Raw genomic sequence first — 22,446 nt, forward strand, 5'->3', positions numbered from 1 at the left:
TCGCCTGCCTGCAATATGTCTGCAGGCAGCAATAAGCTAGGTAAGATCCTTATTGCCTGTACCGATATTAAATGTTCAATATGCGTGCCATTTAATAAACTGTGTCTTTCGGTTTGTGGTTTTAGATAAGAAACTGACAGCATCAACTGCAACACTCTCTGATAAGGATCCACGAGATATTTCTAACAACGGTTTCAACCGTTTCGACCCCAAGTACGTCAGTATCGGCCCGAAAGCAATTCGTAACACGGTAAATAACGTAACGGCGAACGTGAATAAATGTGCCACTCTGCGCCACGGCGGCCGTTACGGTGGTTCGCTAAGCGTTAGCGGCGGATTGGGCGCTGGAGGTGGCCACCACGGGGTTGGTGGGTTCGGTAGTGCCCGCTCTGGTACAAGCCCTAGCCCGAATCTCAAAAACGTTCAGCAACCCATGATAACCCCAAGCCAAACACAGCAATACAAGCAGCACCATCAGGACAGGCAGCTGTCTCAAACCTCCGGCAATACTGCGATTCCCAGCGGGATGGGAGGAGAGCGAACGGAGCCAAAGCTCGCCATTTCAACTGTGTCTAAAGAATACAACCAACAGTCGGCATCGTATTCATGCGCAACGCTTCCCTACAAGAAGCCTGGTAGTGGTTATACAGAAACCTCGACTGCATCAACCGCAGTAACCACCTCGATATTGAAAAAGGAGAGTAATCTGGATAATCAACACAACCAGCGCTACGCTCCGACCGTCTACAGCATCGACACTTCTGCCTATCATCATCAACGGGAAGGCAGTGGAAGTGGCTTCCACCATCAATCTTCGCAATCATCTCTTCAGCAACAGACGCTGACGCAGTCGCAACAGTATCAACAACAGCTGTTACAGCAACAGCAGCAACAACAGCAACTACAACAACAACAACAACAGCAATTACAACAGCAACAACAAAATCAGCTGCACCAACATCAACAGCAGCAGTTGCAACAGCAACAGTTACAACAACAACAGTTGCAACAGCAGCAGTTGCAACAGCAGCAGCTGCAGCAACAAACTCATCATAGATCTCTGTCCAGTACAAATCAATTGTACCAGGAAACAGGAGCAGGCTCGGTATTTGCCAGTCCACCTCCATCCATTGCCTCAACAGCAACGTCCCGTTCAAACGTGTCGATCATTAATCAACCCCTACCGGATATTCCAACCAGCGCCGGTGGTGGAAGCGGTTCAGTTGCAGGAAACTCGATAAAAAATAGCCCGCAACCTCTTTGTGCCGCTACGCTGAATCAATACCGCTCGCTGCAGCGGCCGCACAAGCAGCAACAAAACAGTAGCAGCGGATTGTCCGTGTTGGCCACACCAACAGGACTCGGAAAGCCTACAATTCCGCCCAAAGTCACCCCACCGATGTTGCCACCGAAGAACCGGCACAAAGATGATTCCCAGTATCAGAGCAAAGCGGCGGCATTAGCGGCTGCCACGACGGGGTCCGGTATGGCTCCACCGTTGCCATCGTCCCGGCCCCAACAACCGTTACCTCAACCACCACCACCACCACCCGTGCAGTCGCATCACCATCACCATAGCCAACCAGGTGGGCACGGTAAATCTTCAGCTCAACCGCAGTATGGCGGAGGCGGAATGAGTGTGTCAAGCAATTTTAACGCCATTCAGCAGCAGCTGCAAAATCAGCTCCATTTCAAGCAGTACCATCAGCTAACTCAGCAACCATGGCAACGGGAGCAGTTGCCTCAGCAGTCGGGAGCGAACGTCAATATCGCAAGCAATAGCACGTTCGTTAGCTACGATCGTAATCAAACCGCCATCAATACAAGTACGAGCCGCAATCGATCGTATTCCGGAGGCAGCAGTAGTATCGACCAGCCACCACCATCGAAACCGAGCAATATCGAAAAGGCCAAAAATCATCATTCATCATCCGGCGGAACTGCGGTGCCCAGTGGAGGTGGATCGATAGTAGCAAACTATCAAACCCTTCCCAAAAATCATCATCATCACCATTATCCACAACAGCAGCAACAGCAACAGCAACAGTATCAACAACATGGCCAGTCAGCCTCGTTTGGATCGACCAGCAGTGGCGGACAACACCAGCAGCAACCGAAAAGTATCCTCAGCAAAACGCGGCCAAATGAAACCCGCGAACGGGAGCAGCGTGAGCGTGAACGAGAACAAAGGGAGCGGGATCGTGAACGAGAACGTGATCATCATCGCGAACGAGATCGAGAAAGGGATCGGGATCGCGATCGGGATCGTGATCGAGACCGTGATCGGGAGCATCGAGAGCATCGGGAACATAGAGATCGTGAGCATCGTGAACGCGATCGAGATCGGGATCGGGATAGGGACAGGGACAGAGATCATCGTGATCGAGATCGTGAACGAGATAAAGATCGTGATCGAGACAGGGAACGCTCTGAACGCAGCCATCATAATCGAGGTAGCCATGAGTATCATCACGATTCCAACCACGGTTCCTCGACCAACAATAAAAACCCCAACGTTTACTATCGCTCATTGCAAAGGGGTGGCTTGCAGGCTAACAACGATCTGTATTCTGTAACAGAGTTGTGAGAAAGGTTTGATTTTTAAGTTTGTTCTTATGCCGCCTAAGTTCGACTTGCTAATCATCCTCCTGCACGATCCGGAGAGAACGAATTTGAATAGTCATCTGGTGGTCGCTCGCGGAAGAGAGGACAGAATTTTCATGGCGTGGTGGATGTCGCGTTTCCTACCATGACTATTTCTACTTCCAGCCTAGCATCTTTTTCTAATCCATTTATCTTGCACTCGTGTTCTACATTATACAATTTTCTGATATCAAGAAAACAATTGCTCATACGCAACGATACGTAACTCGGACAGCATAACAGATTTCTCTGGTAATCAGAGGAATGCAGAACAGCAATAGAATAGTGTTAGGTGCGGGGAGGATACGTATAGATGTCTATGCGCGTTTTAACACAACAAAATCGTCAATGGAAGTCCTGGACCGGAAACGATAATGCCTGGTCGTTGGAGCGAAAGGGCTGGAGCTAAAGCAGCACGTTACAGAAGTGCTTTGAACAAATATCGAACTGTTATGATGGTGTCGCTAACGAAGGCAAAAATGGAAAAACGTCTAACGAACCAAAATTCAATTTTTACACGGGGCGAAAGTTGCAGGAATATGTCACAAGTGTACATAGGAAACAAAGAAACGATCAGATGAGAACGCTATCGAAAAGCGATAAAATTTTACTGTTAATGTTATTAATTACTGTCTTTTCAGACTACAGTAGCGCAAACACAAATGCGAAGAGGAAAAAAAAAACCACAGATAAAATGAAATGTAAATGTGAGAGTAATAGAAATTTCAAATTTAATCCGCCAAAGCAAAAATAGAACATCCCAACGTTTCGAAACGGAATGATTGTTCGAAAAAGTTGCAAAAATGAGTAAGACAGAAAATAATTTTCAAATTTCATATAGAAAAAAATAAGAACTTAATTCAATAGATCGAAACATTCCTCAATAATTACAAAGGACAAAATCCTACGGCAATGACAAATTGACACACGACCTTGGGAATACAATTAATGAAATACGAGCAGAAGAATGCACGTTCCAGAGTGACTCGATTACTGTGAGAAATTTTCAAGACTTATGAGTGAAATATTGAAACAAGAACAACAACTACAAAAAATGATTCGTCTTAAATAATCACAAGGAATGGGAAACATTTTGACAAAAACGAGAGAAAAAAGCATGAAGAAATAATACTATAATACTGCAGGTGTAAAATAGAAATTTGATGAAATATTCGATGCAGTTATGTTTCAGAAATCGGTTCATTTGTTTAAAAACTCCATCTTTTATGTGTATCATGTTGGAAATGCTTAGAGATTAGTTGTATCTACCGGTATTATGACACGCTATCTAGTTCTGGTAGGATCTTTCGTTTGATGTATGCAGTGTTTGTCAGTTTCTTATTTAGTTTATTTGTTGCGAATCAAAACGCATTTCTATTTTACTTCATTATCCTACTTTGTTCCAAATGATACATAGTGTGAGTATTAGATTTAAGCGCCAACAAAACGATCCAAGCGATGGAAACATTTTTATACCAAAATACTGAGAAATAATGAAAAACATTAAAAAAAAAGAGTTTAAACAAACAATCAGTGCAGATAAGATACGAATCAACTCCATCGTGAATGATGGTGCGCTGATGGGTAGAAAATAAATACGGAAAAATGAGCAAAAAAAAACCACACGCCCGCAAGCACGAAAACGCCATGCGGCATGGCACCAAAAGCAGCAAAAAAAAACACACACACACATTCATTCATTCTTGAAACAAAACAAATTCTAATAATAGTTGAAGAAGCCAACAAAGAAATCTCGTTGAAAGAATTACATTAATTAATAACGATAGACGCATGTATCGTGGAAGTATATTAAGCATATAATAAAACATTTAAACATTAAAAAGTTACAACCGGTAATGTTCGGGTGGAAGAAAGTTGAAACAAACGGTGGTTTTCTCGAAACAATATAGTTTAGCTGTTAGTACGAAAACAAAAAAAAATCAACCAATAGTAACTGTAAGAAGAGGCAAAGGCAACGCTCAAAGGAATGAAAGCGAACGAGCAAGCGTTTACTCGCGAAAAAGAATATAAGATTAAAGATACTGCAATCGATTAATTATGATATGATGAACCATAGAACGTTAGGTCGCATGGTAATCTAATAGTAATCAAAAACTCACACGCATACCCACATTTGAGAAGGAAAAGTGAAGCTCACAGCATAAACTATAATGCATGATTCCGGAGCAATCATAATGCACTAGATCGATCCACGGATTCCCTGAAAGCGTGAAATTGAAGGTGTCGTTTGAAATGAGAAAGTAGAAACATGTGAAAAGAAAAAAAACACATGATACTCCAACAGTTTAAAACTCAAAGCCATGGAAAGTGTTGCTCCCAATGCATGCAAGAAATGCCCAATTTGCGAAACCGAACTGCGGTGCAGAATTCATTCGTGTTCGACGTAAAACTTTTCCATTAGAACGAACGGCAGTTGGCTTGATCCTCGAGGGAGTACCGATCCGATCGAACGGCAGGAGAATCTGTTGCAAAAAAAACCCTAAAAAAAATAAACGATGGACTGTTGGAATAAATGAATGGCCAGGGAAGGAACGTCGTGTAAGCGAAAAGACATAATAATTACAAGCAAGATTTTTGGGTCAATTTACTACTGTATAAGAAACGAATGGGGAATGGAAGGCTTAGCAGAAGAAATTAATAACCGTTAGACGAGTCACAATCAGGAAGCCAAAAAGCAAATTCACTCGACAAGTATCATGTACTTTTGTTCACCAGCATCCTTGCTAGCCTTTTTCCCTTTCCAAACATGCAATAGTTTTAGTTTTGTGTGGACATTTGTCATCCCATTTCGCCAGTGCGCTTCAACACCCGACGCTGGAACCCCCGCGCAATTTTACAGTATTTCAAAACGGCTTCTTTAGCGAACCAACGGGTGCAGATGCAAATCCCCGAACCAGAGACAATGATTTTACTACAGTAAGTTACTACACCCATGTAAAAAACACACAACTTAGATTGCGTGGTAGATTATTTGAATCGAAATTGGAATGTGAAACCCGACGTGATCTCGTAAAGGACAGGTGCACCGTTTGAATGGCTTCGATTTTGATTTCGTATCATGTGACATGTGAGCAAACCTGCCAACAGTGAAGGAGAGAACTTCCTCAAACCTATGAAAACTGCACTACACAGAGCTTCAATATCAGGCAACAGTTGTATTAGGGTTTGTATAACGGACTACGCACATTGAATGCTTTGGTTTTGTTTCGTAATCCATTCTTTCACGAAAGCTATACGCGGCCTGGAAATTGGACGGTATATAGCTCAAACGGAAAGCTGCTCAGTGAGTGCGTTTGAAGCGTTAGTTTGGAAACGAATCTAGACCCAGTTGGGTGGAGAAGATAATTATATAAAAGTAATAAAACGACAGCCGAACAAGACACACCCATTTTCCAACAAAGGAAAAGCAGTTTGAAGAAAATGTAGATTATGTCAAAACTTTTAGGAATTACTAGTATTATAGAAAGAGTAAGATAAGCTGATCCTGTTAATCAAATAAGCAGTTTTGTGTAGTAGAAAACAGGGCTGGCGAGTACGGTCCGTAACATGCCTGGAGCACCCTGGTTCCTTTTACAAATGACCCAAGGGCGAACGGTCGAGAACATTAGACCCATTGTTTATGCTGTGTGATGTTGCTAGTTTATGGAAGGGTGCCATCTTGAGTAGTAGAGAAACAGAAAAGCTAAACAGTAAGCAGAACGAACACGCAGCGGAAACGGAAGTGCGTCAGTCACACGCAAATGAGGAGCAAAGTTCGTGAATATATACCGCTCTATGTTTCGTGCAGCGATGCACGCCGGTTTTTCTTTCCTTGTTTCCGCATTTAGTCGTTAATTTGTAAGTTATTTGTAAGCTCATTTACGTCACGAGCAGCCTGGAGAATCTATGCCACCTACCCAAGTGCACAATGCAAGATTTTTACGTTACTCTTCCACAGTCCACGTACGCCAAACCGAATGGCCGCACCCCACGTGGGAGCCCAATTCGCGTTAGTTGATAGGAACGATATATTTATTTGATGTCACACACATGCATGCCCTGTGTATCACTTGCTCCTTCGCTAAATCGATTAATGTTTCATGATTCGTCGTCAGTTTTACTTCCAGCAAAACACGAACGCAAGAATGTGAAAAGGATAAATAAACAAATCAAAACAAAATGAACCGGTGTCGTGAGTCGTTGTTTTGTTATCCTGATATATGTTGTATCCTTTCTCAGGGCGGCTCGAAAGAAACTGTACTGTTTGAAAGAAAAAAGCGGGTAAGCAAGAATGCTGTTTGTTAAGCGTAATGTTGAAATATCACAAAATTATCATGTTTTATTGGGTGTGTCTAAACTATCTTAAAGTTGTTTTTGCTGATTTCATGCGAATTCCAAGCAGTTTGATGTAAAAGGTCATTTTAAAACGTTTAAAAAGTTATTGTGAATTACTGGCACAAGAAACGAAACCGCGTTATAGTAAACCAAGGTATTCGCGAAGAACATGCTAATTAAAAAATTGCTCTCACTGAGAGCGGAGTGAAATAATATTGATGCGAAAATTTCCGCCAGCCGCACGGGTAAAAAAACTAGTATGCTCTCCTGTTACTTTTTTGGTAACGAAAAAGTAACAAGAGTCCATACCAGCTAGGAGGTGACACTTTTCTGTACTAAACTGTGCTACTGTTATACTGTACTGTTGTACTAATATGGAAAAATGTTTAAAATGTTCACTAATAGATGGCGCTGCCCGCTAATAGGTTGAAACCTTTCCAACGATGAAACATTTCAAGAAATAATTTAATTAGCGCTCTCTATGGTTCACTAGTGTAAGCATATTCTCTTCTTAACGCACTTAGCGCCACCTATTGGTTAAAAAAGAAAGCAACGAAATATTTTGAAACATTTCATGGATTTTCTTCAGTTTTATTCATCGAAACGTTTCACCCGCCGATGGTATGCTCTTGCGTGCATATTTTGTTTGGATAATTCGGAATGATTTTGTAAATTGTTTAATTTTTGCTTTGATTCAAAAGGTGTGCTAGTTCACGGTTGCAGTTTCCTTTCGCTTTTACCTTTGTAAATATATAGCAACTCATTGTTCAAATCACCGTGCAAGATCAAGACAGCTAAGATACACACGTTGAAAACAATGGCATACCTTATCTACGCTTACTTTGGTCAAAATGTCATCTAAGGAAAGCACTAAACGACCGACGTTCATATGCTCACACGAGGTTTTGTTTTCATACAGCTCTAGTTTTGTTCTGTAACTCGAAATACTGTTGTGCCGCACAGCAAAAGATGGGGAAAGCTAAAGCACATCGTATCAAAAAAATAGCCGCTCCGAAAGCATTCCTGGAAGAGCAAGTCAACGAAAGACGAGTCTCGAAGAAATCAAAACAGCCCAAGATTCGTCTGCGGGCAGAAGAACGCAACTACGTCGATTCGAAAACCTCGAAAAAAATCCTAAAACAAGCTCGCAAACAACAAGCAGAATTGAATTTCCTCAGTAGCTCGTTTGGACCTACACCGGCAGAATCTGGCTCAGCTAAAAAGCGATACCGATTGGACGGTAAGATGTACTCTAATCGCGAGATCCCAACAAACGTTGGCCTGTTCAGCCAACGAACAGTCTGTATGTATTTTTTTTTTTGAATATTTCTTCTCAACTAGACAACGCATCGTCCGATGAGTCTGATTTAGATGATCGTGAGGAGGCGGACATCGATGGAGAAAATTTGTACGATGACATCAAAATTAGCGAAGAAGATGAACGCGCGCTGCAGATGTTTCAAAACAAGTAAGCACTTGTCTCAACCATGATTTGAGCGGCTGTTTTTTTATTCTTATTGCACGGTTTACGTTCCCTCAGGGATGGTACGAAAACACGTACCTTGGCGGATATTATATTGGAAAAAATGACGGAGAAACAAACCGAGATTCAAACACAATTCTCGGACAACGCTTCGCTGAAGTTGGACGAAATTGATTCAAATGTGCGCGAGATGTACAAAGGTGTGCGGGATGTGTTGAAGCGTTACCGCAATGGTAAGATCCCGAAAGCATTCAAGCTGATTCCCAAGCTACGAAACTGGGAACAGTTTCTGTACATTACGGAACCGCAGCAATGGAGCGCAGCCGCCATGTTTCAAGCAACGCGACTATTTTCTTCTGGTCTAACGCAACACATGGCGCAACGGTTTTACAACCTCGTGCTATTACCACGTGTGCGTGATGATCTTGCCCAGTACGGTCGTTTGAACTTCTTTCTATACCGAGCATTGAAGAAGGCACTGTTCAAACCGGCCGCATTCATGAAAGGCATCGTATTGCCGCTCCTGGAAGCTGGGGATTGTACGCTTCGGGAAGCAATCATCATCGGAAGTGTGGTAAGCTGCACGTCGATTCCGGTGTTACACACTGCTGCTTGTTTGCTGAAAATTTGCGAAATGGAATATTCCGGGGCCTGTTCGGTTTTCATCCGTATCATTCTGGACAAGCGGTACGCGTTGCCCTACCGGGTTGTGGATGCTGCGGTGTTTCATTTCCTCAAGTTTGAAATGGACAAACGTGAGCTGCCTACCCTTTGGCATAATGCTTTGCTAACGTTTGCCCAGCGATACAAAAACGATATATCCTCGGAGCAGCGTGACGCCTTGTTACAGCTTTTAAAGTAAGTAGCACCGGGCGCGGTTAGATGTTTTCGAAACAATATTGTCTGATTGTTTTATTGCAGGAAAAAAAGTCACTACAAAATAACGCCCGAAATCCGCCGAGAGTTGATGGCAGCACGTTGTCGTGATGTAGAAATCGGTCAGAGCCTAGATCTTGAAGGTGAAGTCGAGTTTGAGGAAGATAATGATTTCACTCCAATGGAAGACGATACCGAGCCACGGATTAGTTCTCATGGAGCGGCAAAATCCGCAACCATACATGGGAAGGACGAGGCGATGGATAGCGATGACGATGACGATGAAGATGATTATGAAGACGAGGATGAAGATGATGATGAAAATCTATAAAATAATATATTGTTGCATTTTATATGGCATAATATGCTGCGCATAAATCACGTATATGCTTTCGAATTTGTTTGTTTTGTATTTTAATTGCGTACCCGTGCATACCTTGAAACATAGTCACCTTGGGCGTTGACTGTCAACAGTGAATCCTCATAAAAATCTCCTAAAGTGTCAAGCGAGTGAATAAGCCAGAAAAAGCTAAAAAGACCGTAAAACTGTGAAACAGCTTTTCCAGCTGCTCGTGCGATCAACATTAAGTGCATCGATACCCAGCGTCTAGTCTTCATTGCCAAAAGTATGTATGCTTGTAGTTCATAGCATCTGAGAAGAAGTTTCCCTATTGCCTTTTTTTTGTTGTGCTTCATGCAACTACTCCAAAGTATGGCTAAGCCGCTCTGATAACAGCTAAATGACGTAGCCCTTGTGGTCAGTTCGTGACCAAAATGATTGGACCGATTGTGTAGTGAAAGAGGCGCTCTATTCGCGCATTATGCCAATGTTCTTTATGTATTAAACCGATCGTAGTGACGCCATCGTGTAACATTATTTATCACTCTTCTCTGATTTCCATTTAGGCCCCCCTCCCTATACTATCGGTGGTATCGGAGAAGAAAGGAAGGCAACAATCGGAAGTGTTCGATTGATTAGAACCCTACAGTTGACGCAGCTTATTTTGTTTTGCAATATTACACCCCGATAAGTAGTCAAGCGCTGCGCTGCTCATCAACACACAATGGCCGGATTGAACGACAATCCTTTCGGCGAACCGGAGATCGACAATCCGTTTGCGGTAAGTGTCGTACGAATTGAGATGCAAATTATCTCCCCCCAAAAGCTAGGAAGTAAAGGAGAGATTTTTTTTTAACTTTCGTCAGTTAACAAGCAAATGGCTTGATTATTCATTATTTTATCTTCAATTTCGATAGGATCCATCCATTCAGCAGATAACGCGGAACACTACTAGCTTGCAACAGACACTCGATGACTATCGACCTTTTGACAATGACCAGAATGTGTTGGGAAACAGCAGTGGCACAACACAGCCGGCCACCTTACACCCGTCCACACAATCCCCTCCGGTCTACAACCAGAGTGGGGCTCAATTTCAAACCAACAATAATGGCGCAATGGCCGGTGGAAGTAAGTCCCCCGGAATGACACAAATCTCCACCGCCGAACTGGAGGTAGGTAAAACAAGAGTCCTTACAATGCGTATATCATATTCCCAGCTCGATTTGTAATGTTTTTGAATCTCTTCTCAAATACGTCAAACAAAAATTTCTACTTTTAAAACGTCCTCAACTTTCACATCCACCTGGGACAATTGTGATCCGGGATTGACGTGCTTGCGTCGCTCTTTGTTTATACACCACAGGATCTTCGGGTATGTTTGATAGCTTTTCAATGTAAATGTTATAAAATACGCTTATTCTTCTGAATTGACTAGCTCCGGATCTGCTCTTTTCTTTATTAGTCAATGATTTCCTTAATGGTATTGATTGCTCGCTAGCCGTGCATTCATAAAAAATGTCAGTTTCCTAACATGACATTTTCTTATCAACTATGCTATTAGACGAAAACGGTTACCGACTACCAGTGGGACTAATATCAAGCCACATTCTTTATTCGTTTCTTTGCATTTAGTTCATTGCTTGCCAGCAGTACCTTATCAAAATACCAATGTTGCGCGTGTGTATATTTTTTGTTGTCCGATAACGCATATTAATATTTAATAATTAATCTCAAACATGTCGCCCAACCCCCTTTAAAATTGAGTTAAAGCTTGCATTATGTCTTGTAAACCAAAAATTACCATCTTTTTGAATAGAAGCGTATATCTTAAAACAGCCTTAACAATATCATTATCATTTTGAACAATGTTGGCTTTTAAACCGACTTTGCTTATGTTTTTTGACGACATAGCCCTACGGTGGAACTACCGTAGGCCGACAATAATTAACATCAAACTGCATTTCCTTTGTTCCTTCTTTTATTCCGGGCATATTCGACTTATTATAATTAGCCTTTAAGGCGTAACAATGCTTTCTTTAAACAATACGTTGGATGTTGGATTTTAGTGCGGACTTTAAGGATTTAATGTGTTCTCTCCCTAGCGCGCTCAAGAAGAGCTAGAACGCAAGACACGCGAGCTGGAACGCCGGGAGGCAAATATTATGCGGACATCCAACGAACAAACCAACAATTGGCCCCCTTTGCCGTCCATGTGCCCTATGCAGCCATGTTTCTTCCACGACATCAGCATTGACATACCATTCGAGTTCCAGAAGACGGTCCAGCGGCTATACAAGTTATGGATGTTCTACGCGATAGTCATGGTGGTAAACATATTCGGAGGCTTAGTGATACTGATCCATTCCGGTGAAATACGCACCTTCGGTCTGAGCATCTTCTACGCGTTGTTGTTCACCCCGGCATCGTTCCTTTGCTGGTAAATTTTTGCTACGAATGCGTTCTCTGTCAGCTCTAAATATTATGCACTTTCGTTTCTTTCTTGTGTATATATAGGTACCGCCCAGCGTACAAGGCCTTTAAGACGGATTCGAGCTTCAGCTTCATGATGTTCTTCTTCATATTTTCCTTCCAAGCGCTCGTTACTACTATCCAGACCATCGGCTTTCCTGGTTCTGGTACGTGCGGTGTCATCATGGCTGTGTCGCAGTTCAGTTCCGGTTGGGGAGTCGTGGTCGGTCTGTTTCTAATGTGCATAGCATTCGCCTACGGTACCTGTGCGGTCGGAAATATTTTTATGCTGACGAAGGTAAATCATGTTTTTAGCGGCACACATTTGTCAACGTAACTTAAATCTTCTATTATTTTCCCGCACAGATCCACCAAATTTATAGATCGGGAGAAAAAATCACTATGAGCAAAGCGCGTGCCGAGTTCCAAAACGAAATTTTGGGCAACTCGATCGTACGGGACGCAGCGGCTGACGCCGCTCGTGCCTCCGTCCAGTCCACCTTCAACAGGTACTAGACGTTATGCGTCTTTCATCTTCACTAATCCATTATTACTTCTACTCCTGTTGTTATTACTACTATTACGACTATTTCTACTAAAATCATTGATACAACTGCAAGCGTTCGATAGCCGGATGCTTCTCTCCCAAGTCCTGGTCTCTGATCTGTTCCCTCAACGGATGTTCCCTTGGGTTTACCTCAAACGATCGCAACACGGATAGTTCTCTTTCCCATTTCCCAAGCACTCTACAAAGAGAAGAGCAATATTCATACATGCCATGGCAAATCACACCATGGTTCGCTACATAATTGCTTCGCAATGAAATAACGTCAATGTATCACCATTATCAATTGAACATCCTCCTAGAGCGAAAATTAGGCTCCCTTGTTTTCCGTTCTTGATGTTCTATAGTTTTTCTTCATATTCTCTGACTTTATGACGTGATCCCCACTTTATTAGTGCCTTTAGTTCCTGAGTGTAGTGGTTTGATTTTATCGCGTGATATTTTATCCTTACTGTTTTCCCGACAAAGCGTTCCCGTTTGTTAGCGCAGTTTCTTGCTCTTCTATTCGTTTAGCTCTCAGAATTCCACGTTGCGTGAATGTGTTGGCAAAGTATAAGAGATAACACTTTTGTTTTTTCGTTAGACTTTTTTTTTACCGTCCTTTTCTATATCTGAGTTGTCAAGGAACATATCGTTTGAGATCGATAGATAGATAGATAGATAGCACCGGTTTTTAAAGAAGCTTGCAGCAAATCTATGATCAGTGTCATGGTGGTTTAATTTTCAATCGGCAATCAAAGCCACTTTCAGGAAACTTTTATCCCGCGATGCAATCTGTATCTTGAAATGAGATAATCAGTTTGCATCTCGAGTTTCCGAAGAAATTGATACGGCATAAGGACCGTTTGAACAAAAACTAAAACTTATGTTAAGAGGATGACTGAAAAGCATAAAAGATTCATGGAAAGCCTTATCTCTTTCAGTAGGTTTTTGTTATACTGGGAGAACGTTCTGTGAGGACTGCGAATCATTTTCATATTATTCTTTTGTTTGATATTATTGTTTGCTTTGGAAAAAGTTGTGTTTCTGGCTCAGATACGCTCAGAAATACAGTAAAACGATTCCCCTTAGTTTATAATGAGGTCGAGTTTTTTTTCGAAATTCTGAGCGCTAACGACGAAAATATACAACAAAGTATGAAAGAATTCCTAACTGCCTGCTGGCAATTGCTGTGTTGACGCAAATGGTGGGAGATAAATGGTAATTAAGCTTGAAATTAATTTCGATGCGTTAATAATTAACTAAAAGAAAATGTTGGCACATTGAAAAACTTGTCGAAAATTAGTGACAAGTGCGTCGAATTGCGCGATACTAAATCAAAAATAATTACGGAACACTTACTTATGGTTTATATTTATGTTAGTATTACGACGCGACAGAAAAAAAACTAAGCATTATTACACGAATAAAGAATTCGCTGCAATGAGAGTATTGTTTGTTTGGTTATTTTGTTTGTATTTTTCTAGATCACCTGCACATCTATTTGTATCGAAATGAAAATTTCACATTAAAACAATGTATATATATAGTTTTTTTTGTTAAACGCTATATCTTAGAAGACAAACGCTTCTTTTCTTATGATTATTGCATTGCTTTTTTCAGTCATCATGTTGCTGTAGTTATCTTTATGCTACTCTTTTCTTATCGCATGTCCTATCCCATATCGAAAAATCAATACAGGCCCAATAGAATCCTGTGGACAACAGCAGTCCGTAAATTCCTTCAATACAGCGCCAAAGAACAGCGTACCCTTGATCTAAGTGAAATATTAAAACCCTCTCCTGTTTTGTATACTGTGTACATTTCTAGCCCGTACTGAACAGAATACCGATCGATCCCGTTCGATGTCATGTTGCCTCTCATCCTTTTCCTCTCGTGGCAATAAAAAACAAGCTGCTGGGAGTGGCCAAAACAGAATGTGCATCAAGTCATGCCAAACCCCAAACGAAGGGAGTTAGGGTTCAATTGCACAGGAAAAGATGGCAATAGCATTCAACGGTGAGAAGACCAGTTAGGATTACCCAGCCGCCAATTTTGTAATTGTCCCCGTTATCGAAGGTGTATCAACGTTACTCGTTTGTCAATCGACGCATGCTTCCTTCCCATCACCAACTGATTCTTTCATTCGCTTCCTACCTTCTGTATTGCTTGGGGTGTTTTCCGCTACCCAGTTGAGGGGTCACAGATTTGCCCCTATCTATTACTAGACCCCCAAGCGATGTGACCCCTGTTCCTGATCCTTTCCCAGTAGGTACGAGTAAGCGCAGAGAATTTCCACATGTGAGCCCCCACTTTCCAACATCATTCTTCTTTCACCTTTGCCCGTTAATTACTGCTTCCGTTGGATCACTGGTTATTTTCTTTATCTACTTGCTCCAATGAAACGGTATATGGCGCATAAGTCCGGAAAAGCGGAATCACGTGCATCGTAAGCAAAATCGTGTAGGCCATTCCACATCTTTTTTTTAAGTTCAGCTATTTTTTATGCATAATGATTAACAATTAATGCACGGCAAGCAACAATTAACAAGCAAATCTTTTTCCTCAAAGGCACGATGTGCGAAAATGTTCGATATGTTGCATCGGATGTGCAGTTTCCTATCGCTGCGATGCACAAAAATGTATGCCAGTCAAGTGAATGTTGCCACGTGTTTAAATACATTCGGATGCAAAGGGAACATGCGTTAGTCCTGTTTCATATTTAAAAATCTTAGCAATTCATTCGTTAACAGCATCCATACTTCGTATGGAACACGAGGTTTGCAAAATGTGTACTAATGTTATTTTTGCGCAAATAAAATGTACAAATCCGATGGGCGGAGTTGGCGTCGAGTCGTAAATTCGTAGGACACAAATCTTAGGATGTAATCAAACTGAACTTTCTGAATTATTGGCCATTTTCTTTACCCTAAGTCCCGATATCGAACATCTACCACAAGTGTATGAAATTATACGAAACATTATGGATATCATGAAACAGAACCCATGCAAATATTAAATGCTCGATGTAAAATTCTACTGCTGCATAACAGAATAAACAATTGGAGCAACAATTATTATGGTATAGCTTTTCGGCATCATCATATTTCCGAACGTGGCATTCGCCGTTTTCCAAGTACCGGAGGAAATCTTCCATATTAGAAAGAATAGACAAATGTATATTATGTAGAAGAAATCGAAAGAACCAGGGCATAAGGTCTTGTTATGATTTTATTCCTTAAGAATGTTTCAATCCTTACACAAAAACGAACCAGATGCAGGTGCAGCAATGTTCCGTACGTTTCACGGTAGCAGCTGTTCTTTTGTTGTTGCATGCCCGTTTTGCTGAACCATCACCCTCCGAATCACAACTTTTGGAAATGATTCAGACTCCGCGGCCAACGAAGAGAACCGTTTACTTATGGGCAGCCTTGCGCATATGGGCCAGAATGTTGGACAGTTCCTCACGCTTCCTCTTAGCGCGGATGTGCGTGCCAAGGCGTCGCTTCAGGAACTTGAGCGCACGCTTATCCTTCGACACCTTCAGCAATTCCATACCACGCTTCTCGTACGGGGCATGGCCAACGACCTCGCGGACGAGATCTCGCACGAATTTGGTGCGCTTGGTTTGAATCTGCAACAGAGAAGAGCATTGTTAACGAGCTACATTTACATTGGGTTTTGTGATCAGCTGTACTTCTTATATAAAAGTAACGAATCAGATCCAAAATTTAACCATCGTGTATGATTTATACGAACCTATGAGCAGAATCAACCAATAAAACATTGATCATTCTGCTCCAGGTAAGAAAATACATACTGTCTGTGAATGGATTACGGAGTTTTCATCATAACGAAACTAGGTGAATTATGAACATTCTTAAGGTATTTAATTTATGAACGGTAAATAATACTTACGCCCTTCAAACGGGACGGGCGAATTCCTTTGACTTTACGATCACCGCGATACTGCAGCTGCTTTATTTTCGTGGTCTTGTGGCCCTTGTTCAGGCCGACACACAATTCGTATCTCGGAGCCATGTTTCTCTCCTGCTGGCGTCATCGTAGAAACATGCCGGTTCAAGAAGTGCGCCAGGATGCGTATACACAAACCAATCACGAACGTTCAACGGAGTCACGATGCGAGGGCAAAAGAATGAAAACATCACAATATATTAGTACTTCTCTGGCTAGGATGTGTAAGACAGCTGGTGTATAAGAGGGTACAAAGCCGGAATGAGCGTCCGTGCGCCATTGATTTGTTTTAAAGGGAAGGTCTGCGAAAAATTAACTAAATTTTCGTCGAGCAGGTCCATTCACATCTTACCTCCTCGCAATTGACAGCCGGAAAAGAACATTGATTGCCAGCCGTATTGCGAGCTATGAAAGCGGAAGCTGAATCTGTTGACGTTTGTCATTATCAAAGTCGACATTTTCGAATGCGGTCGATGCTGCCCAAAATCGGTTCGAATTTTGTTATAAAATTTAAAATAAAAATGATAATAAATTATATACCTACGGTTTATATTATTTAGATTCAAATTTTTTAAGAAATTTGATGCCATTTTGAACTCATTTCACGCCATTGAGACATGTACATTAACATTTTTTGAGAGGATTTTCATTCGATTGAATAAAGATAACCATCTGTCAAAGTACTTTGTTTAACAACACATTTTAGCGCCTACAGGTGTACAAAAGAAGAGCTCATTTTTCTAAATTCGTCCTTAAACTAGGAGCTAAGCACGCGAAGTTATGGAAGTTGTTAGGACCAAACGAAAATTGTCTTTGAAGCACGTTGAAGACAAACCAGACAAGAAACGAAAGTCTAATGTGGCAATCAAAGTTGAGCCCAGCCCCGATGCCCCCACGGCTGTTGAGGCTGTCGCTAATAAAAGTGCTATGGAAAATTTACTTTCCAATGTTGAGCAATGGGTCCAAGACCAAAAGTCGTTCGTTCAGTCAGCTGAGGCTATTTTGCCCCAAGATGAGATTTGTGAAAGCAGCGACCAACAAGAATACGTACCGGCCTTGGATGTAATGTAGCCCAGTAACATTAGCTCTATGACTGTAGACCTGAGAAGTAATTTGGTTTTCTATTTCTGTTGTATCTTACAGCTAACCTTAAGGGAACTCAGTAAATACTCGGACGAAGAAAAGCGTAAAAGCTATAAGTTTGAGTGCGAATGGCGCCAATGCAAGTTTCTGAGCGGAAATGATCGCAAGTACTTCGAACACGTCGACACGCACAGCGAAAACTTAGAAGTGAACTCGGATGACACGTTCGTGTGCGAGTGGGATTTGTGCGACTTTGTCACCGAAAGCCGAGATGAACTGATCGGTCATGTACATTTCCATGGCTATCATACTATGCTGAAGGTACACGGAGCCAGTCTTAGTCTGCTCGCGAATTTGCCCAGATGCAACCTTGACAGCCGCATGCGTAATTCCATTGGGAATAGGCCTATGACTTACATATGCGACTGGGATTCATGCCACGAGCGTTTCAACAAGGCGATGTATTTTTTCTATCACGTCAAAAATCATTTGATTGATGCATATCCCCAAGGGCGCAAATCTGGCTACCGCGGCGAAAAAGTAATGTGTCGCTGGTCCAATTGTAAGATAGGGTATAACGCGTTGACTACCATGAAAATACACATTAGGGCTCATACCACTGAGCGTGAAGTTGCTTGTTTTTGTTGTGGTACAATGTTCCGTGAACGACTCAAGTACCTCGATCATTGCGCTCGACAGGTGGATGTGTCATGTAAGAAAACGTGGGAAGTGTAATTTTGCTTGGAATCGTTTAGATTGGCATTTGTCTTGTTTTCACAGATCGAAAGTACCAATGTCTTCAGTGTGGAAAATTTTGTACCACAGATCGGCTGCTAAAAAATCATATGGATACCCATTACAAGGAATATGAATGCACGTTATGTCCGATAGGATTTTCAAGCAAAGCTGCGTTATCGACGCACATAATGCGACGTCACTTTCAAGTGCGAAATTATAAGTGTCAGCAGTGCGATTACAGAGCATTCACAAAAGCAGACTTGATGGTTCATACTCTTAGCCACAATGCCAGGAAACTGTACCGATGCGACGAGTTTGGGTGTAATGTTGCCTTCAAAACGGAAACTTCATTGAAAAAGGTAAGTGGAACGGGCCGAATATTAGTTCTAAAATTTAATAAATATACAAATATCACTACTTACTTACTAAACTCGACAATTCACAGCACATCAGCTGGCATTACAATCTTCCGACACCCCTGTACGAATGTCACTTGTGCAGTAACAAATACGCACAAAGCTTTCATTTATCGAAGCATTATCTCTTTGACCACAAGCTGGAGCGTCAGCCAGGATACAGGACATACCGTTACAAAATTGACTCTGACGGCATTCACCGTCTTGCATGGTATGTAGAGAAAAAGACGCAAGATTGCGTAAAGCCCTCCATCGAGCAATTAGAGGCTCAGTCAACAATGAAACATAAATCAGCTTCAAACCCACCAGTCGAAAAGTCGAAGCCCAGCAAAAGCACATACGCTGCTCTGAAAGGAGTTCCACAGGTGGAATGCATCAAATCGATTGGAGTGGATGAATTTTTGGTTGAGTTGAAACTGATAGAAGAACCGAAAGACGAGTCTGAAAAAACAGGGCAAGAGGAACAATCAAAGTTCGGAGATTTACAGATTTCAAAACCTCTAGTAAACGACGTTCATGGAAAAGTAAAACAACATATTTCTGATGAATCGGCCAGCCCATCGCTGCAATTAAAACAGATAAAGGAGACAAAATCGTCTACAAAAGGTAAAAAAGTTCAGGATTTTACTATAATGCGTTATTTGAACCCAAAAAGAAAAACAACCTAAGGTATTCTGTGTATCGTTTGTTAAATACTACATTTGCTACTTGTTTTTCTATCTACTAGCAGTACCAGCTTGTGTTTACGTTGCAAGTTTAAATCATATTAAATCAAGCATGAAAATTATGTTTCAATAAATAAATGACTACGTGAATAGCAGTACGGGACTTTGAATTTGAAGTAGTATATATTTAAAGGTTCAATTCATTGAAACATCAAAAATAGTGGGATTGTACATATTTTTTTATAAACGGTGAAGTGCTAAGATTATATAGCTGATAGATGCTGTTTCCTGCTCCATTAATGCTGAGCCAAAAAGGCTGAATTCCAGCATCATATCGTGACAAAACTGTATAGATAGACTGTTCCAATTTTTCCTGCACCACTATCCACCTAAGTGATTGAGACTATCCCATCGACCCAATCTTAGGTAAAAGATGGTTCAGAACAACAAATAGAAAAGAGAGTCTATTACGCCTATGCTTGGGTTATGACCGAGTATTAATGCAGCAAAAGAATATAATATTAGTATAAAAGTGAGTTGTAGTGTTTGATTTTATTTTCGTATGAAATAAAAAATAAACTATGTTCAAATGTTTTGTTCATTTATGTAACTCGTAAAACGAATTTTCCTATTTAAATATCAAGTCGACATCGAAGCTACATTGAGCGCATCCGATGTAATTCGGCCACTGACAGCGAGCAACAGTAAACGTCATTTAGACGGAAAACGGAAGTTGCTAACATCTCAGCTTTGCCGAATTGGTTCGATTTGACAGCCTTTTTACTCGCTCCGAGTGTATGGGAATAGACGTGTAAAATGAAGGTACGGTTGGATTCCGGTGAAATGGGGATCAAAAAGGGTGAAATTTGTTGCTATAAGTGGTGGTTAAGATGTACGAGACAACTTGCTTTATGTAGGACAAATTTGTATGGCCGAACAAGACGAAATGCCCCGATAATACCTCCTCAATGTTGCCAGCGCGTGTTTGGGGTGCTTCGTTGTGGCATCCTTACCGTTTTGACAGTCGGTTTGGTTGATCAACCCGGTTCATCATGGGATGGCGGTGGCGCTCCACTTGGGGCGTCTCACGAACGTGCCTACAAGAAGTCACATAGGATGTGATGATTGAATACTTCATGTTAAACCCGTTGGAATTACGATTCCAATTTCGCATGCCGGTAGAAGATTTGATTGACGTGTTTTCGTTTTCCAATTTCAGTTGAATGTATCGTTTCCCGCCACGGGGGCTCAAAAGACCTTCGAGATCCCCTCGGATGACCACAAGCTGCGTCAATTCTATGACAAGCGTATGGGCACGGAACTCGCCGCCGACCATCTCGGCGAGGAATGGAAGGGATACGTGCTGAAGATTGCCGGTGGTAACGATAAGCAGGGATTTCCGATGAAACAGGGTGTCCTGACGAACAGTGAGTATCTCACCAGGAAGTGCGTTACGTGTACGGTCTGTAACTGAGTGGATTTTCCTCCGTAGCTCGTGTGCGTCTGCTGTTGAAGAAGGGCCACTCGTGCTACCGTCCCCGTCGTACCGGAGAGCGCAAGCGTAAGTCAGTGCGCGGTTGCATCGTCGACCAAAACCTGTCTGCCCTGGCGTTGGTCATCGTCCGCAAGGGAGAGAAAGACATTCCCGGACTGACTGACGTGAACGTGCCCCGTCGACTCGGACCCAAGCGTGCGAGCAACATCCGCAAGCTGTACAATCTGGGCAAGGAGGACGATGTGCGTCACTACGTCGTAAAGCGGCCGCTTCCGGTCAAAGAGGGTCAGAAGCCGCGCTTCAAGTCCCCCAAGATTCAGCGACTGATTACGCCGGTGGTGCTGCAGCGCAAGAGACACCGTCTGCTTATCAAGAAGCGCCGTTCCGAGGCTCGCCGTGAGGCGGAAGCTCAGTACGTGCGCCTGTTGACGCTGCGTCGTCGCCAGGAGCGCGTACGCCGTCGTTCTCGTTTGTCCTCGATGCGTGATTCGCGTAGCTCCATCACGTCGGAGAAAGACAAGAAGTCGCTGGCCGTCGCCAAGAAAAAGGAAGCTGCCTCCAAGAAGGAGACCTCGAAGAAGGAAGCCGCCCCCGCCAAGAAAGCAACCACCAAGAAGGATGCTGGAAAGGCCGGCAAGAAGGAAGTGAAGAAGGATGGCAAGAAGGAGGTGAAGAAAGACGCGAAGAAGGACACCAAGAAGGATGCCAAGGACACCAAGAAGGATGTCAAGAAGGACGGCAAAAAGGAGGTCAAGAAGGAAGTGAAGAAGGAGGTCAAGAAGGAGGAGAAGAAGCCGGCAGCAGCCACTGCCAAGAAGGCGGCGGCGGGCGCCAAGCCCGATGCCAAGAAGGCCGCCCCGAAGACCGAGGGCAAGAAGCCGGCGGCGTCGGCCGGTGGGGATAAGAAGCCTGCAGCCAAGAAGGAAGCTCCGGCGGCGAAGAAGGAAGCCCCGAAGCGCAAGCCCGAGCCAGCCCAGAAGGGAGAGGCTAGTGCGGCTAAGAAGGAGAAGAAACAGCAGCAGCAGAAGAAGAAGTAAACAGGGCGAGATAAAAACGGTTCCGGCATCACCTCCGGCGCACTGAATTCCGATTCTGTCTCTGAACCTGCGCCCGATTTCCTTCCGGGTTCGCTAGTAGGGGTTTTGTAATTTAATCTTAAACGATATGAAAAACACAATACAAAGGTTAAGATAAAGGATCGGATATGGTGTTTATTTGGATATCCCTTTTTTTAATCCGAATGATGGTTTTAGTTATTCAGTTTAATATGATAGTTACTTTCTTTGATGCTTCCAGTTCCTGCGGAGGCTGAAGTTGAATTTGGATCTATTTCATGGATGAATTGCGTAACTGGTAAGAGACTCCAGTTAATAGGATAGCA

The 22,446-nt window shown here is 42.5% G+C and overlaps 6 protein-coding genes across 6 annotated transcripts; 5 read left to right on the forward strand and 1 right to left on the reverse strand.

Annotated features, from left to right (window-relative positions):
- The first annotated feature begins 15 nt into the window (after positions 1-15).
- On the forward strand, positions 16-2,587 carry LOC128730998 (uncharacterized protein DDB_G0284459-like). Its single transcript, XM_053824093.1, has 3 exons — positions 16-40; positions 126-948; positions 1,036-2,587. The coding sequence occupies exons 1-3, from the start codon at positions 16-18 to the stop codon at positions 2,585-2,587; spliced, it is 2,400 nt and encodes a 799-aa protein (XP_053680068.1).
- A 5,360-nt stretch (positions 2,588-7,947) lies between these two features.
- On the forward strand, positions 7,948-9,715 carry LOC128731669 (bystin). The gene is made up of 4 exons (XM_053824802.1): positions 7,948-8,218; positions 8,320-8,446; positions 8,519-9,319; positions 9,383-9,715. Exons 1-4 carry the CDS (start codon positions 7,948-7,950, stop codon positions 9,666-9,668), a joined length of 1,485 nt encoding a protein of 494 aa, XP_053680777.1. The 3' UTR covers positions 9,669-9,715.
- Positions 9,716-9,860: 145 nt separating this feature from the next.
- LOC128730766 (secretory carrier-associated membrane protein 5) lies at positions 9,861-14,101 on the forward strand. The gene is made up of 6 exons (XM_053823845.1): positions 9,861-9,963; positions 10,244-10,458; positions 10,595-10,852; positions 11,783-12,117; positions 12,195-12,447; positions 12,516-14,101. The coding sequence occupies exons 2-6, from the start codon at positions 10,402-10,404 to the stop codon at positions 12,663-12,665; spliced, it is 1,053 nt and encodes a 350-aa protein (XP_053679820.1). The 5' UTR covers positions 9,861-9,963; positions 10,244-10,401; the 3' UTR covers positions 12,666-14,101.
- A 1,805-nt stretch (positions 14,102-15,906) lies between these two features.
- On the reverse strand, positions 15,907-17,041 carry LOC128722149 (60S ribosomal protein L36). Its single transcript, XM_053815988.1, has 3 exons — positions 17,021-17,041; positions 16,612-16,743; positions 15,907-16,327 (listed from the first exon to the last, which is right to left on the reverse strand). Exons 2-3 carry the CDS (start codon positions 16,732-16,734, stop codon positions 16,109-16,111), a joined length of 342 nt encoding a protein of 113 aa, XP_053671963.1. The 5' UTR covers positions 16,735-16,743; positions 17,021-17,041; the 3' UTR covers positions 15,907-16,108.
- A 716-nt stretch (positions 17,042-17,757) lies between these two features.
- Positions 17,758-20,000, forward strand: LOC128721814 (histone H4 transcription factor). Its single transcript, XM_053815608.1, has 5 exons — positions 17,758-17,763; positions 17,812-18,463; positions 18,532-18,848; positions 18,935-19,377; positions 19,997-20,000. The coding sequence occupies exons 1-5, from the start codon at positions 17,758-17,760 to the stop codon at positions 19,998-20,000; spliced, it is 1,422 nt and encodes a 473-aa protein (XP_053671583.1).
- Positions 20,001-20,360: 360 nt separating this feature from the next.
- LOC128720350 (40S ribosomal protein S6) lies at positions 20,361-22,268 on the forward strand. The gene is made up of 3 exons (XM_053814013.1): positions 20,361-20,392; positions 20,790-20,997; positions 21,063-22,268. The coding sequence occupies exons 1-3, from the start codon at positions 20,387-20,389 to the stop codon at positions 22,100-22,102; spliced, it is 1,254 nt and encodes a 417-aa protein (XP_053669988.1). The 5' UTR covers positions 20,361-20,386; the 3' UTR covers positions 22,103-22,268.
- Positions 22,269-22,446: the final 178 nt, after the last annotated feature.

The sequence above is a fragment of the Anopheles nili genome, chromosome 2 (genome assembly GCF_943737925.1).
Source record: "Anopheles nili chromosome 2, idAnoNiliSN_F5_01, whole genome shotgun sequence".
NCBI lineage: Eukaryota > Metazoa > Arthropoda > Insecta > Diptera > Culicidae > Anopheles > Anopheles nili.

Bases quoted from the DNA above. Each gene is read 5' to 3' on its own strand.
- LOC128722149 (XM_053815988.1), bottom strand. From the start codon at position 16,734: ATGGCTCCGAGATACGAATTGTGTGTCGGCCTGAACAAGGGCCACAAG. The intron at 16,328-16,611 runs GTAAGTATTATT...TCTCTGTTGCAG, and splicing joins GCCCGTCCCGTTTGAAGGGC to ATTCAAACCAAGCGCACCAA.
- LOC128731669 (XM_053824802.1), top strand. From the start codon at position 7,948: ATGGGGAAAGCTAAAGCACATCGTATCAAAAAAATAGCCGCTCCGAAA. The intron at 8,219-8,319 runs GTAAGATGTACT...CTTCTCAACTAG, and splicing joins AAAGCGATACCGATTGGACG to ACAACGCATCGTCCGATGAG. The intron at 9,320-9,382 runs GTAAGTAGCACC...GTTTTATTGCAG, and splicing joins GCCTTGTTACAGCTTTTAAA to GAAAAAAAGTCACTACAAAA.
- LOC128730766 (XM_053823845.1), top strand. From the start codon at position 10,402: ATGGCCGGATTGAACGACAATCCTTTCGGCGAACCGGAGATCGACAAT. The intron at 12,118-12,194 runs GTAAATTTTTGC...GTGTATATATAG, and splicing joins CCGGCATCGTTCCTTTGCTG to GTACCGCCCAGCGTACAAGG. The intron at 12,448-12,515 runs GTAAATCATGTT...TTTCCCGCACAG, and splicing joins ATATTTTTATGCTGACGAAG to ATCCACCAAATTTATAGATC.
- LOC128730998 (XM_053824093.1), top strand. From the start codon at position 16: ATGTCTGCAGGCAGCAATAAGCTAG. The intron at 41-125 runs GTAAGATCCTTA...TTGTGGTTTTAG, and splicing joins TGCAGGCAGCAATAAGCTAG to ATAAGAAACTGACAGCATCA. The intron at 949-1,035 runs GCTGCACCAACA...ACAGCAGCAGCT, and splicing joins CAACAGCAACAACAAAATCA to GCAGCAACAAACTCATCATA.
- LOC128720350 (XM_053814013.1), top strand. The intron at 20,998-21,062 runs GTGAGTATCTCA...TTTCCTCCGTAG, and splicing joins ACAGGGTGTCCTGACGAACA to CTCGTGTGCGTCTGCTGTTG.
- LOC128721814 (XM_053815608.1), top strand. The intron at 18,464-18,531 runs GTAAGAAAACGT...TTGTTTTCACAG, and splicing joins TCGACAGGTGGATGTGTCAT to ATCGAAAGTACCAATGTCTT. The intron at 18,849-18,934 runs GTAAGTGGAACG...GACAATTCACAG, and splicing joins CGGAAACTTCATTGAAAAAG to CACATCAGCTGGCATTACAA.